At 56.4% G+C, this 15622-nt stretch overlaps 1 protein-coding gene across 2 annotated transcripts in view; it reads left to right on the forward strand.

Moving 5' to 3' along the window:
- MAT1A (methionine adenosyltransferase 1A) overlaps positions 1-15305 on the forward strand; it is an 81110-nt gene extending 65805 nt beyond the window's left edge. For both annotated transcript variants that reach the window (XM_067710368.1, XM_067710369.1), the window contains 8 exons: positions 1847-1924; positions 2764-2886; positions 5656-5768; positions 6124-6267; positions 10522-10740; positions 11892-12074; positions 12410-12543; positions 13213-15305. In XM_067710368.1, coding sequence (XP_067566469.1) covers positions 1847-1924; positions 2764-2886; positions 5656-5768; positions 6124-6267; positions 10522-10740; positions 11892-12074; positions 12410-12543; positions 13213-13315 — 1097 coding nt within the window. In that variant the 3' untranslated portion in view covers positions 13316-15305. The remainder of the gene's footprint in view (positions 1-1846; positions 1925-2763; positions 2887-5655; positions 5769-6123; positions 6268-10521; positions 10741-11891; positions 12075-12409; positions 12544-13212) is intronic.
- Positions 15306-15622: the final 317 nt, after the last annotated feature.

Genomic DNA, 15622 nt, shown 5'->3' on the forward strand with positions numbered 1-15622 from the left:
GGCATTATCTTAGTCTGTGAAGCTGTCTTAATACCCTTGCTCAACTCCAGCTTTATCCCTAATATCCCTTATCCTATTTCCCTGTGTGCACTGGAAACATGTGACCTGTGTCGTCTAAACGAGCAGAGTCATCCGTGGTCGTTGTGTGAGTGGCTCCTAGGAGGCCTGATGGCTGGGTCTAAAGTGGACATTTGGGCAGTAGGAGGCCATGATTGGTAGGGGGTTGCAGAGGCATGGACTCAGGCAAACCTAGATTTATGACCAGGATCTGCAGGAAGATAGAAAAACTCAAATATATGTTTAGTAGCAGTTTCTGAAGGAAAGATTAGAGAATTCACCTTCAGATTAACTAACATTTTAACTACAGAGCTTAATAGGCACTTTCAAAAGCAGAAATGCTTGATTCTGGACCTGCGTTCTTAATTTAAAAACTTAAAAAACGACAGGAGGGACACAAGGAGATTTTGGAGGTGACGGATGTTTATTAAACCCTGATGGTGGTGATGGTAATACAAGTATGTACATGTGACCAAGCTTAGCAAACTACATACATTAATTATATGCAGATTTTTATATACCAATTATACCCAAATAAAGCTGGAAAAAAACTTATTAATTTACTAAGAGCAGACTCTATGGGTATTTTTGAACACTAAACGAGATGTAATATGTGTAAATAGATGTCACTTTTTTTTCTGAATTTGTGAACATAATGCCAAAGCAAGAGTGGATTTTTCCACAGTGTCTACATACTCAACCATGGGGAGTCTTTTTTAAAAAATTTATTGATTTACTTGTTTTATTTTTGGCTGTGTTGGGTGTTTGTTGCTACATGCAGGCTTTCTCTAGTTGCGGCGAGCGGGGGCTACTCTTCGTTGCGTTGCGCGGGCTTCTCATTGTTGTGGCTTCTCTTGTTGCAGAGCACGGGCTCTAGGCACATGGTCTTCAGTCGTTGTGGCTCGCGGGGTCTAGAGCGCAGGCTCAGTGGTTGTGACGCACGGGCTTAGTTGCTCCGCGACATGTGGGATCTTCCCGGGCCAGGGCTCGAACCCGTGTCCCCTGCATTGGCAGGCGGATTCTTAACCACTGCGCCACCAGGGAAGCCCCAGGCCATGGGGAGTCTTTAAGGCAAATCGTAGAATAAGATGAAATGCCAGTTCATGTTGGACTCTTTGTCAATCCCACCTTGATTGAGGAGATCAAACCCAGCTGTTAGGATATCTGGCTTTCAGGAGGCTGAGTGACGGCGGGAAGGATCTGAGAGCTGCTTGTGGAAGTATTCTGCAAAACAGCAGTGGCAGTAATGTGCAGAGGTTCTCTTACGCGATTCTTACAGGTGTAGTCCCAGAACCGGGTGTGGTATTTTCTACACAGCGCACTGCATCTTGCGGGACCAGCGGTACCATGTGTCTGTCCCATCCTAGTCCGCCTCTTGGCACCTAATCTTACTGATGTCATCAGTTATATTTTAACTTCTGTTTCTAGGACTTTTCTAGATGTTAGAATTAAAGGGAATATGCTGAGGGATGAGATACTTTTTAGTTAGAAGAATATGCGTGTGTGTGTGTGTGTGTGTGTGTGAATTGCTTTAGGCTCTTGTAACTGGTTTTGGAATATATTTCTCTTTTTAGGGAATTTTATGACTTTATATAATATACATCATCCAATATTAAGGCAGAAATGGGAAGAAATTAAAATTCCAAAAAATTTATAATTTCTTATATTTAAAAAGTGTCCTCTTAGGTAGATTCGATATGTAAACTGACGAAGTATCTAATTATTTTAACATTTCAGTTTGCTAGGCTTAATATTCCTGTGATTCTTACACATGTTCATTCTCTTCCAGATAAGATCTGTGACCAGATCAGCGATGCAGTGCTGGATGCGCACCTCAAGCAGGACCCCAGTGCCAAGGTGGCCTGCGGTAAGAAACGCCTAATCCCTCCTGCTGGAGACCTGAGTGGGCTGAGCTTGAAACCTTTGCCTGTGTTGAAGTCTTCAGCACAGCAGAGAGCCGGGGGCTTCAGAACCTGGAGGGCTCCAGGGGTGGTAGGTCTAGCCCCCTCACTTTACTGAGGAGATCTTGGGTGCAGCTTAATCAGGGCCTTGGCCAAGGTCATGGGGTAGGGGTCCCGACGTGGAGATCAGAGCCCCGATCTCCTCATGGTCAGCACCCTGTCCTTTTTGCTGTACAGACCCGCCCTTCCCTCTCCAGGGCCACCCTAGCCCCCAGAATGAGCACTGTAGGGACCCGTGCCCCTCTGAGGGTGGACTTCACCCTGACATCTTTACAAATAACCTGCCTTGATTCTCTGCTCAGGACCCCACGCCTAAAGCCTGCAGTGGAGTTTTAGCAATAAGGGGGCGGGAGAGGCCTCACGTATGTTGGCTGCATTCTGCATTCTCTATGACCGCATACAGCCAGCGTCTCATTCTAATCCCCAAAGCAGTCTTATGATTATCTTCACCCAACAGCTGAGGCTGAATAAGTAGTTCAGGGTCAGGCAAGTGTGCGACAGTAAGTGCGAGGTATGAAAACTCGGGTGTGACCAATTCTCTGCGAGCCGCAGTTCTCCGGGTGGCCTGTGAAGATGGTCAGCACTTGTGCCGGGATTTACTCTCCTTATTAGCGTCATGAGTTTTCCTTCTGGAGTCCATTCCTTGCGCGGCTCCTTGCGTGTCTCTGTCTCAGCACTGTGAGAGGTCCAGGTGTGGAGCCCCCTTCGCCAGCACATGGCCACTAACATGTCTCCTTCCCTTCAGAGACGGTGTGTAAGACGGGCATGGTGCTGCTGTGCGGGGAGATCACCTCCATGGCCATGGTGGACTACCAGCGGGTGGTACGGGACACCATCAAGCACATCGGCTACGACGACTCGGCCAAGGGTGAGGCCAGGGCCCCAGGGCTGAGTCCCACCTGAGGCTCTCCATCTCCTGGAAGAGCAGATACCTCCCAGGGGAAGAAGGCTCCTAGGCCTGCCTGCCAGGGTCCAGGGCTCCCAGCCTCTGGCACAACAGTGTGGCAGCCCAGGGGGATCAGCCTCTGTCCAGCCATGGCTGCCTCTGGTCTTGTTTATGGTCCTGCCATCTTGGAAGAGGAGGAAGCTCCCAGTACAAGGAGCTGCCCTCTGCTGGGGCCGTGTTCTCTGCCGGGCTCTGGGGCTGGTCTCTGTGTGCGTCTTCCTACCTAACTGTTCAAGGAGCTCTGCTCTGCTCCTCATGCAGATGAGGAAGTTGAAGCTTCCATATGTCGGTAACTTGTGTAAGGTGACACGATCAGTAAGTGGCTGCCGCCCGCCCCCCGGTTGGGACTCCTGCACTTTCTACTAAGTTATGCTGCTTCCCCACATAGACAAAGAAGAAGGTGACTCAGTCCAGAACGGGTGCCGAAAGCAGGCAGAGGAGACAGGCTGGCCCAGGGTAGCTCCAGTGCCAGGCAGTGTGGGAGCCTACGACCCAGCAAAGGGGCCCAGGCCCTGGCGGGAGCTGAGGAAGAGCTCTGTGATGGGGTGGGGGTGAGAGCTGGAGAGAACTGAGGGCCCTGAAGCAGACTCCCATACCGGGGACCGGGCAGGCTGGGAAGGGGCCCAGCCTGGAGGGCGTGAAAAGACAGGGTGCGAGGGCCAGATACTAGGGCCAGTGTACACTACGTTGTACTTATGGGTTGTTTGGGCTGATGTGTGGCATCTTTGTGGGTCAGGGCAGGCTGGGGTGACGTGCACGCATCTCCATAAGTGAGAGAGGCGCTCTCTGCGTGAGGGCGCGGACACACAGAAGCTCAGTGCAGCCACCTTCTGGCTCGCTCAGAGGACTCGCTTGAGCGCACGAAAGTTTTGGGGGTATATCAAGAATCGCTGGGAGGAAACCAGTGAGTACAGGTCGGTTCTCCCAGCCAGCATGTGGGGTGTCCGCGGAGGAGACGCGTCGTCCCAGAGCAGCAGCCTCCTGACACGTTACCACGCAGAGCCTTCGCCCTGTTCTACCAGGAAGAGCCGACTTGTTTATGTACACTTAGACCTTGTTCAAGAGCGAACCTTGCTCTGCGTTAGGCAGCAGGAACGTTTCCCAGAGGTACAACGTCCCCCGGAAAGGGAGGAGTGGGAGCGCGCCCACCTGTGCCTGTCAGTGCGCCTGCACCAAGCGGCCAGCAGGCTGCGGGCTGGCCTGCAGCCACAAGGCCCTAGGCTAGTGGCTCCCCCTGCCCCTTCCAAGCCCTCCTCCTCTCCCCTTAGTCCCCTGAACTCTGTTCTCCTGAGTCACTTGGAGCCTTTAATTTTCAGCGCTAAGAAGATTTATTATTTAGACCCGGAGTGAGGAGGTGAGTCCTCGGCAGCTAAAGATTGTTCCCTAAAGGTTGTTCCTTGGTTTGTGCATTCAGAAACGTGCACTGCGAACAGGGGCTGCAGAGGACAGAGGTGGCCTGATGGCTCCTGAGCGGGGGCACTGCCTGGCATTAGTGATACAGTACAGGGTGCCCGGCGGCCAGTCGGAGGCAGAGTGTGCAGTGAAGAGCTGCGGGGGGGACCGTCCAAGGACGTTTTCAGAGAGCTAGATGGACTTGTGGAGGGGGATGGGAGGCAGAGGAGGAGCATTCTAGGCAGAGAGCCCTAGTGGAGGTGGCAGAGGAGGTTGTGTTTAAGGCTAAGCCCGAGATCCCGTGGGCTGAGAGCTCTCAGCCCGGAAGGCCTGGCTGGAGCTGAGCGGTTTCGGTTTACTTCCTTTGGCGGCAGGTCCCCACTTGAAGCATGAGCATAAACGATAGAGCGAACCTAGGCTTTTTTGTTTTAATAAGCCCATTCTGGCCACATGGGTAGGAGGACAGACTGGAAAGAGGGTGACAGTCATCTCGTCACTGATACGTGTCCCTGTGGTGAGGCCTCTGTGCGTTTTAGCTCCTCATTTGTGTCCGTCCTGTAGCTGAGCCCAGTGAGGACCAGTGTCGGAGAGGTTGTGCTGTCTGCCCGGCGGCTCCCTCTCAGGGCTCCTTGGCCTGGGCTGCTGCTACCCAGGACTCCACGTCCCAGGCCCCAGCCCGCTGTGCCCACCTGCGGGGGACTGGCCTCCATCTCTGTGCTTGAGCTTTGGGGATGGCCTGAAGGGGCCTCGGCCTCCAGAGGTGTGGTTTTTCCATTTTGCTCCAGGCCGCGGGCCCGTCTCGGGCTCAGGGGACTCTGGCTCCGGGAGTGTCTCTGGATGGTTCACATGCACCGTATTGTTCAGTATATTTGATGCTTGGGTTTGGCATGTGCCTGGGCTTTTGAAAGGGCCCTTGATGTTCATTCAGTGCAGTGATTTTCCACCTGGGTCCTGGGAGGTGCCTCTGGGAGAGGCAAAGGGGGCAGGGCCGTGAGTCACCCACCTGCCCTTCAGCCAGGGCAGCTGTAGCTGCTATTTGATCTTCATACTGCTGCTCTGTGTAGGATATATATTTTTAATCGAGGTATAATTTAATACTCTGTGGAGGATTTTTTTTGGCTGAAGAGTTGCACGTGATAGGATGGGAAGGATACTGATGTTCCCCGTCCTGGGCCTCAGCTCTGGGCCCAGACGGATGGTAGAGAGACCACCCACGCCGCTAAATGCCCTGTCGTGTGCCGAGCAGTCCCCCAGGAGCTCCAGCCTCCCTCTGCTCAGGCCTGCTCTCCTTGTGCCTAGGCTTTGACTTCAAGACCTGCAACGTGCTGGTGGCTTTGGAGCAGCAGTCCCCGGATATTGCCCAGTGTGTCCATCTGGACAGAAACGAAGAGGATGTCGGTGCCGGAGATCAGGTCACTAAACGCTGAGCGTTGGCCCTGCGTCAGGACGGTAGTGCAGTGTGCTCTGTGTGAGGGGCTAGCCGGGGAAGTTCATATGTAATGGACTGAATGCACTATGGGGTAGACCCCCGTCCCCATGCCTGGAGTGAGTCACCCCTTCTTCAGGGTAGCGACTTGAGGGCAGGGAGGGTTGGGGACACCCGGTGTGGGCTTGTCTCCCCTTCTAGAGTGTTGAGTTCGGGGACCACGTCTTCCCCTCCACAAGTGCCCAGTGCTAAAGTTACATACCCGCGAGGATGGAGGGCCAGTGGGGCTTTAGATTTGAGGAGGGTTGTTGCCTGTGGTCTGAAGCAGGTGTCTGCTGCAGGGCCTGATGTTCGGCTACGCCACAGACGAGACGGAGGAGTGCATGCCCCTCACCATCATCCTGGCGCACAGACTCAACGCCCGCATGGCGGAACTGCGGCGCTCGGGGCAGCTCCCCTGGCTGCGGCCTGACTCCAAGACGCAGGTGAGCCCCTGCCCTCCGCCCCCTGTGGGGCTCCAGACGCGTGCCTCAAACACCACCCCCCTTCCTCTTGATTCTGATCGTTGTTAGATCCAAATGTTCCGTCTGGGCATTCAAAGAATTGTTGATTCTGAAAAGAACTATTTGTTTCAAAAATCTTCAGCTCCAGATCTTTTCTCCCCTGCCCCCAACACTTTATTATGAAAAATTTCAGAAGACACAGAAAAATGAAAAGAGCAGTTCTAGGTTTTTAGTGCGGGGGCTTTCTTAGCATAAGTTGACTCTAGTAATATGATTCCCCAATTCCTGCCACAAACGTCCTCTGTAACAGGTTTCAGACTTTCGGTCGCTGCCTATCAGGTCTCCACGTCTTGAGCAAACCTTGAACACGCCGTGAACAAGTACTGTCTGCAGCTCGCTGTGGCCCTTTCGCTTTGTTTCTCATAAAAAGGCTTTGCCGATTCTGACTGTCTGTGGCAAAGCCGCCCTGACCCCTGTGCTCCCTGCAGTGAAGAAATCCGCACCGACGTCTGTATTGTTTGAAGGCCGGTGGTGATGCATGTGTTGGCACACGCAGAGGCCTCCTGTCCGCCTCCTCTCCCTGCACCCTGACGGCCCCGATGGCCCCTCTCCTCAAGGCTTCCTTCCCCAGCTCCTCTTCCACACTCCAGTGGGGTCTTGGCACTTCCTCTTCCACGCTCTTTTCTCCTGCCCACGCTTGTGAATCCAGCCTTCACCTCTGGACGCTCCGCTTCCAGATCTTCCCCCTGCAGGTCTAACTGAATCACCAGCCCCATTTCTCATTCACCCAGCAAACACCCGGGCCCTGGGAGCTCTCCTCAGCTGAAGGAGTGCGATGGAGCCCACCTTTTCCTGGCCCTGTCTGTCTCCACTCTACCTGGGCTCCCGTTTTCCCTCTAGTGCATCCCGTCCGCTCCAGCCCCTTTTCCCAGGCCAGGCCCAGGAACAGTGCTGTGTCCTCCCAAAGGTTCTCCCTGCCTGGAAACTTCAGTTAATTCCCTTTGGGCTTCACTTTTAATTTCCTTGTATCTGCTCAGAATTGTCTACAACTTTCTGCCTCCTTCCTACTCGTTATTCTGGTATTTAACGCCTGTATGGTCTTCCAGCTTTACCTTCTTCTGTCCCCACCCCCAGTCTTTGCTTAAACCATATCCTTTCACTCATGCTCCCCTTTTTTCTCGGTCCTTTGCACCTGCGCTCCCACACTTCGCCTTCCTTGGAAGCTTTCTCCGGCCTCCACCTGTCCGTCAGTGGCCAGCGTGGTTCCCACCTCCTCGTGGTCTTCTCTGGCCGCCCTCAGGTGGGACCTCCTCTTGACCCCGCACTTGGAATTTGGCTCACGTGGTTTTATAGCTCAGCGTGGTGCACGCGACTCTGTCCCGTTCCTCCAGCTTCACAGAGGCGCATCCTTCTCACCGCAAGTGTAAGGCCACACAAGGCAGAAGTTGCATATCGGCTGTACCTGGGGCAAGGGAGTACCTCTGTGGCCTAAAAGAAACCCACCCTTTGACTTCTGGTGTTATCCACATGACCCCCAAGGTGAGAAGTGGAACCATGAGCATCCCTCAGGTGTTCTTTGAGGTTGTGGGCAGGAGAGCTAAAACATGTAGATTGTGATGGTACCGAAAGAAAAGAGCCCTCCCCGTCCTGTGGCAGAGCTGTGCTGTGATGGGAAGCAGGTTGGAGATTCACAGAAAAGGAAATCCTAGAACAGGGATAGGAGGAAGTAAGTGGGGTGACTCGGGTTTCCTTCTCCCCGCCTGAGGGTAAGGACTGGAGGGTCCACCTACTGGACCCGCTGAAATAGGAAAGACCTCCTGTATTTGCTTAGTAATAGAACGTTTCTGAGTTCAGAAGGCAGTGAGGGAGGGAGGGGAGGATGGGCTCTTCCAGGCTTTCCCTTCTTGCAAGGAGACACTGAATTCTCTTACAAATGCTACTTTGGATACCAGTCGGCCTCACTCCCCTGCCGCAGCCAGCGGGCATCAGAGAGGGTGCGGGGGTCTGCTGACGGAGCCTCTCCCTGAGGCCCTCGGCCGGCCTCCACGCGGCTGCTGCACTGGGACGGGCACCCTGCCAGGAACAATGTCTGGGCCTTCTCCTCTATACCTTACTGGTAAAGGATTTTCATCATCTATCCAGAGTGTCGACTGTGAACAGGAGGAACCTTTCCACCTGAGCAAATTCTTGCTGCTGATACTGAGAATTGAGTGGCAGCACGGATGGCTGTTTTTGTACCTGGCCAGAGTTGTGTTTTCCACGGTGTACTTTTCCCCACATCTTGCTGACGTGATGAGATAAGAGCGATGCTTGGGGCCCTTTGCTCTGCCACAGCTCTGCTTGGGGTTTGTGGCAGGGCAGGGGAGTCGGTAGCAGTGGAGATGGGCCTCAGCAGCTGCGCAGGATAGGAGCCTTCTCCTGAGGCCAGGTGCAGCAGGTCTGGTCCCAGAGCCGCCACAGGGCCTCCCCTCTGGAGCCCGCCAAGCCCCCAACTCCAGCTCCCTCTCACAGGGCCCTGTGTGCACGCAGCCCAGAGCACTCTCAGAGCACAGGCGGTGTGCGTCTGCCCATCTCACTAGGATCAGGCATCGTGGGGTCAGGGCTCTTTCCCTTCCTTCTTCTGGATCCCACCCTTTGGCTCTTTGGACCAGGCAGGACATAGAGTAGAGTTTGATACACATCCCATGTTTGATGGATATCTGAGGGGCCTTTGGGCAGGCCGGGACCTCGCCTCAGGCATAGCCCCAGGGGCCACTGTTTGCTGCCCTGTGATCCTGTCAAGGCCCTTGGGGTGGGGAGCAGTCATGTGCCTGCTGGCCAGTGTCCCTGCCAGACCATGCAGCATAGCTGCACTCCTGCAGGCGCACAGCCCCTCTGGGCACTGCCCTTGTGGGTCCATGCTGCCTCGGGTAGTGACGGGGCCTGTGGCTCCAGCCTTGAGGGTCTCGGGTGACGACCTTGTGCTGGGCAGAGCTGCAGGCACCGGGCCGCACGGCGCACGGTCACAGCCCACCTCTGCTGGCTGTGCGATCTTGAGCTCTAGTGTTTATGTTCTGGAAGCTCAGCTTTCTTGTCTTTAAAGTGGGGCTGGTGACAGCTTCTCACAGCTTGTGGCATGGCTTGTCGCGTACGGTACACACTCGGTCTGGCTGAGTGTGTTTTGCTGGCTTCTCTTTTCTTTTCCCAGCCTCATCTGCCATCCTCACCATCCCTTTCCCTCTCGCTCTGTAAGCCCAGGGTGCCCAGGCTGCTCTCCTTCGTCACCGGACAGATCAGGCTGTGATGTCGGGCTCTCGCGCCCTCCTGATGTGTCGGTAGAGGACAGAGTGCGGAGGCATTTTCTCTGCTGCTCTGGGCGGGACACAGCGTTGGGGGCAGGCAGAGCAGTGTTGGCTCCTGGGCTTTTCACCGACTGGCGTGTGACTTCAGGGAAGTTGTTTCACTTCTCAGAGCCTGGTCTTCCTCATTTGTAAAGTGGAGACAGTAATGCCGATCTTGCTGGGATGGTTTAAATATTCATCGATAATACATAGAGTGGGCACAGAACTGACCCACGCTGGAGGGAGTGAACCCCGCTCTGTCCCTGTGGCCTGCCCTGCGCGGGAGCTGCAGGCAGGATCCTTCCCTCCACGCGCTCTGCTTTTCCTTGCTTTTGTGCAGACACACAGAGGCTGGTGACCCAGAGCTTGCTGCTCCCTCCACTTCAGTCCTCCTGGCTCGAGTCCCTGTCACCCTGTCCCTCCAGCAGGCAAGGCCTCTGGCCCCATATGCTTCCAGAGCTCCTCCACCGAGGGGGCCGGGGCAGTGGGCGTGTGGCCTGTGGACTCCTGTGTTCCTTGGTGGGAGCCGGGGTGTCTTGGGCCTGGGCCACGGAGGGTCAAGACAGGGCTTTGGCAGAGGGACATTTTCTGGCACCCAGAGCCCTCTGAGGTAGGAGGAGTGGAGTCTAGTGGATCACAGAGCAGAAACTCTGTGACACCCGAGTCTCCAAGTGGCATTGATTGTGGTCACAGGTGGGAATAGCTTGTGCCTCGTGCCCAGTCGTCTCACAGCGCCAGGCAGTTATCCAGTTTAAGAATGTGTCAGATGAACTTGCCTGAAGGCCCTTGGGGGACAGGGGGTCCCTCTGGCTCCTGGGAGCCCTGCCTGCCTCCTGGGCACCTGCGCCTGGCAGCAGCGTGTCCTCAGCTCAGGGCAGGGCCTCACGACGTTTCCTCCCTCCCTGCCGCCCGCCAGGTGACAGTGCAGTACACGCAGGAGCGCGGCGCGGTCATCCCCGTGCGCATCCACACCATCGTCATCTCCGTGCAGCACAACGAAGACGTCACGCTGGAGGACATGCGCAGGGCGCTGAAGGAGCAGGTGATCAGGGCCGTGGTGCCGGCCCAGTACCTGGACAAGGACACCATCTACCACCTGCAGCCCAGCGGGCGGTTTGTCATTGGAGGCCCCCAGGTGCGTCCCCGGCTCTGCGTGAGGCCCTGCCGTTGCTCACCTCCCTGAGGGCAAAGGCCACGGGAGGGTGCTGGCTTTGTGTGGCTCGGCCAGATGGGTCTGGCCCTGGACGAAACGTGAAGTCAGCTTGTTCTGTGAAGCCTGCTGTGCGCCCTTGAGTACAGGAGGAATGGGGACATGTCCCCAGGAGGCTCCCCCTCAGTGCTGCCTGGCCCTCCCGCTCGAGACGTCTCACATGTGTCCAGCTGCCGCCTGACCCTGCCCGGGGCTAACTCACCATCATGGGCGCTGAGCTTGCCCGGGTGGCGCTTCCTGGGTCTCGGCCACGCGTGACCTGCAGCTCTTGTGGGTACCAAGGTGGGGCTGTGTTTTAGATGTGGACGTGGGGGGGGGGCCCTTTCTCCCGTGCAGCCGGCGTGAGCAGTTGGAGAGTGCCCTAGACCCTCCGAGAGGCTGCTGACCACCGCCGGGGCACCTCCCTGTGGACGTGTTGCCGCAAAGCGGAGTCCCTGGGTTGGGTGCTCTAGCCAAAGTAGCGCAGAAACCCAGGGTGAAAGGAAGGCACAGCTCACTGTGTTTTCCTGCAGGACTTCTCAGGGTCTCGGCATGCTGCTGTGAACTGTGGATCTCTAAGCGGGGCAGGGGGGGATGGTATAGTACGCAGACTTCCCCCACATCATTTAACAGAGAAACATAGAGACCCCCCCCCCGCCCCCAAACATCTTTGTTGACAGAGATGCACAGAGCAGACACTTGAGGAAACGGGCAACTTAACGTTTGCCGGGTGGCACCAGCCGGGGCACAGCCCGGGGTGTATTTGCCACAGCGCAGTTTCCTCCTGCACTTGGATTTCTCCGTTATGATTGACTCCTACAAACAAAGGCTTTACGAGCGGGCTGTGACCCCAGCTGGCCCACCTTTTGCCCTTTCTGACGAGGCTCTGACAGGTGACCTGACTTCTGTGACTAGTCAGTGATTGAACTGGGATTAGAGCCCAGGGTTTCTGGCTGACTCCAGCCAAGGGGTCTTTGGAACGTGTGCCCCCAGAAGCTTCGGGGACCACCTCCAAGTTGTGGTCCAGCGGCCACTGCAGTGCTTTGGCTGCCCCCTCCTCCCACATCCTCCCTCTGTGTCTTCCTTTCCCTCCACAGGGGGATGCAGGCGTCACTGGCCGTAAGATCATTGTGGACACCTATGGCGGCTGGGGGGCGCACGGCGGGGGCGCCTTCTCCGGGAAGGACTACACCAAGGTGGACCGCTCAGCTGCGTACGCTGCCCGCTGGGTGGCCAAGTCCCTGGTGAAGGCGGGGCTCTGCCGGAGAGTGCTTGTGCAGGTGGGTCAGAGCCCCCCGGCTCGGACCCCCAGGTCTACCCTGAGTAAGGGCACCCTGGCCTAGGGGAAGGCCCATACTTTGCCGGAGGATGTGACTCTGTGTGTGTCATGTTGGGCTCTGTGGCCGGTGCCCTGCAAACCTGGGAGTGGGAAAACAAGTCTTCAGGCAGCGGGGCACGTACAGAAACTGCCCACCGTGAAGATGGCAGGGATTTCTAGGCAGATGGGGGGCTGGGGGAACGTGTTGGGCAGGGCGTGTGTGGTTTCAGCATCCCCTCCCTGAGGATGTCAGGGTCTCTGCAAGGGGCCCGTCCTTGACCCTGGACTCTTCTCAAGGTGTCCTATGCCATTGGTGTGGCCGAGCCACTGTCCATTTCCATCTTCACCTACGGAACGTCCCAGAAGACAGAGAGAGAGCTGCTGGATGTGGTCAACAAGAACTTCGACCTTCGGCCTGGCGTCATCGTCAGGTAAAAGGACCGCCCCCTCTGTTGGGCAGGACCCTCTTCCCTCACCCGGTGCTCAGCTCACTGGAAAGGGAAGCAGAAGGGAGGATGTTCAGCCTCCCAGAAGCAGGAGGGGCTTCCGGCTCTTGGTCCAGCACAGTGCAAACCCCAAATGCAGGATGTCTGGTTTTCAGGTTGAAGGCGGCTGGGTCGGGTCCCTGCTGGCCCAGCAGACCCTGACCCCAGGGGGGCCACCTTTGAGCAGGTGGGGGATCTTAGGAAAATAACCCCAAGGCCCGTTGGCTGGGAATTTAGTCGGCAAGTCCATCCCCACCTGCTCTCGTTTCTGATGCCACCCCTGCTGCCTGGAGCTTGGCGGTGTTGATGTCGGTCTGGGCCAAGTGAGTGGAGTGGAGAGTAGGCCAGAGTTCACATCCCTGGTTCCTGCTGCATTTGTGTGATCAGTCAGGCTGTCCCTGAACTCAGCCTGTTTCCTAAGCACCAGTGGCAGTCACCTCGTAAGACGTGGCATCGCGGAGACAGAACACTTAGAGGGAGTTAGTTGTTCTCGGGTGGGTAACACCACCCCCACAGACTGTCGTCGTCTCTTAATTGCTCCTGTGCCCAAATTCAGAGGAAGAAACTCTGCTCCTTTTCCATTAGAAATGACCTTTTTTTCTGCTGAACACACAGGGACTTGGATTTGAAGAAGCCCATCTACCAGAAGACGGCGTGCTATGGCCATTTCGGAAGAAGCGAGTTCCCCTGGGAAGTTCCGAAAAAGCTTGTGTTTTAGTGCTGGTGGGACCAGGCCTGGCCGCACCGTGGAGGCATCTGGGTGGAACAGAGCCGTGTTCCTCTTTTCTAGGACCCCAACTCTCAGATCTCCCGGACCCCGGGCTGGGCCTTGCCCACCCACTGCCGCCTCCCTGGCAAAGCCAGGCCCCTCTGATTTAGCAGGAGGAGGGGGCCTCCTGGTGCCGGGCTCAGATCTCCTCGTGAGGACAGTCACGAGGTTCCCCTGCCTCTCCCACAGGCCAGGGCGATGTGAATTTAGTGGAAATCCCACCCGTGTCGGCAGGAAATCCCCTCGCTCACCTTCCGCCACGGCCTGGACGCTGACCAGCCCCTGCCTCCCTGGCGTGTGCCGAGGGCAGCACACGGCACAGATCTCAGGGCTCCGTGTGGGCCTGGGTGTGCTGGGGCTGCCCCTCACGTCTGCGGCCGTGCGGTCAGCGTCCTGAGCCCAGGCCTTCCAGAGGCCCTCCCAGGCTGGGCTTGTGGCAGGGGTGAGAGCGTCTAGTGTGTAAGGGACCGAGCTACTCACTGATCTCATTTCTTCTTCACTGCAACACAGTGAGGTGACCCCCTGTGTTACCTGCATGTATAGATGGGGAAGCCGAAGTAGCTTTCACAAGGCTAGATGTGAGAGCGGGAGCCCATACACCGTGTCTCCCCCCGCCAGCGCCCCCATCTCATGCCAGAGACAGCTCTGAGCGATGACCAAGTGCATTGAGATGAGGCTGTGACCTCTGTCCTGAAGACTTGAGGTCTCTGGGAATTAGGGGGTTAAGCCCTTGGTGAGCCCTGGGCCATGATCTGCAGAGTCAGGACAGACCCAGAGGGGTGTTTCCTTTGCCTCTTTCATTTCAGAAGACAGTTCGGGGTGCGCTGGCTATCCTGGCCCACAGGGCTGGGCTGGAGTTGGGAATTAAGAGGCAGCGGTATAATCCCAGCCCTGCCCACTCAGGGACATGCAGGGCTGGGCCTGTGGACCCCTGGGGAAAGGGTCCAAGGCCAGTCCTGTCCCATCGGGCTTCCTAGAGCAGGAGCCGTGTTCCTCCTGCTTGGCCCTTAAACAGGGAGTGGAACCCTGTGTCCTCCACGGCTCGCTCTCTCTCTGGCCCCTCTGTAACCCCTGCAGTCTGACTGCTGTTAGGATCAGTGGGTGAGCCCCTCAGACCCCACTTCCAGAGAGGACAGCCCTAAGGCCTGAATATCAAATGTTAAATGGTGACTCAAAGTGGCAGGGCTTGACTCCTAATGGGAGATAAGTCAGGATGTCAAGAGGCGGTTTCTGCCTTTACCAGGCAGCCTCTGGGGGCAGCTCTACCCCTGAGGTCCTGGGTGCTCCTTTGTGCACCAGGGTCTTGGAAGCTGCACATTCCCCAGCCTTTCCATCTGTGGCTGGTACCCACTCCCCCATCCCCCTTCCTCAGCCTGGGCCTCTGACAGCTGCACCTCTACGTTCTCCCCAGCTCCCCAGACCACAGGCTCAGGTAGGGGCCTCCATGGGCTTCTGGAGAACGCTGGGGACTGGCCTTCTTTCTGGGGCACACGGTGCTGGATCTGGCTGGGAGACACAGCCCAGGAAGCCTCATCTGGGTGGCAGGCGGCCAGCAGCTGGGCTCTAGGCCTGAAGCACGAAGACCCTCGGCTTTCTCTTCCCCTCAGGGAAAAGGCAGCTTGTTCAGGGCAGAGAAAGAAGCCCAGATCTCCATAAAAGCCTAGAGCTGGTGTGTGTGATACGGAAGCTCAGGTCTCTCTCAGGGCTCCAGGTCACCCAGGAAGTCTTGAGTTCCTTTCGGGAGAGGGAGGCTCAGCCTTGCAGGTGGCTGAGTTCCTCTAACTTGGGCCATATTCGAAGTGAAAATTCAGAATTTTATACTTTCCCCACCCGCTGGAGAAACAAGGTTTTTTTGGGTCAACACTGTTTATATGAAACTAGAGTCTATTTGTTAATAGTTCCTGCTAAACCGGTGAATAAAAACACAAGGAGCAACTACTCTATGCTTAGTTTTTGTCTGCAATCCCCTAGAAACCTCCCCTCCAAGTAACATTACCTGATCCCCGTCCCGCAGCGAAGCAGGTGTCCTGCCTTCAGGGTTTGCCAGCCAGGGTCCCTCCGATCCCGTGCGTGCGGGGTCCAGCCAGCACAGGTTAAGGCATCTCGTGCCACCTCCTGCGGCATCACTGCATCACCGTATTCATTCTGCAGCACGCCGCCCAGAGGTAGGCATTCCTAGCAAACCCACGTCACACGTGGAGACCCTGAGGCCCGAAGTGGGATGGGAGTGTGGCCGAGGGCACCAGGCTGGCAGGT

This window comes from Pseudorca crassidens, chromosome 16 (assembly GCF_039906515.1).
Source record: "Pseudorca crassidens isolate mPseCra1 chromosome 16, mPseCra1.hap1, whole genome shotgun sequence".
NCBI classification, from domain to species: Eukaryota; Metazoa; Chordata; class Mammalia; order Artiodactyla; family Delphinidae; genus Pseudorca; species Pseudorca crassidens.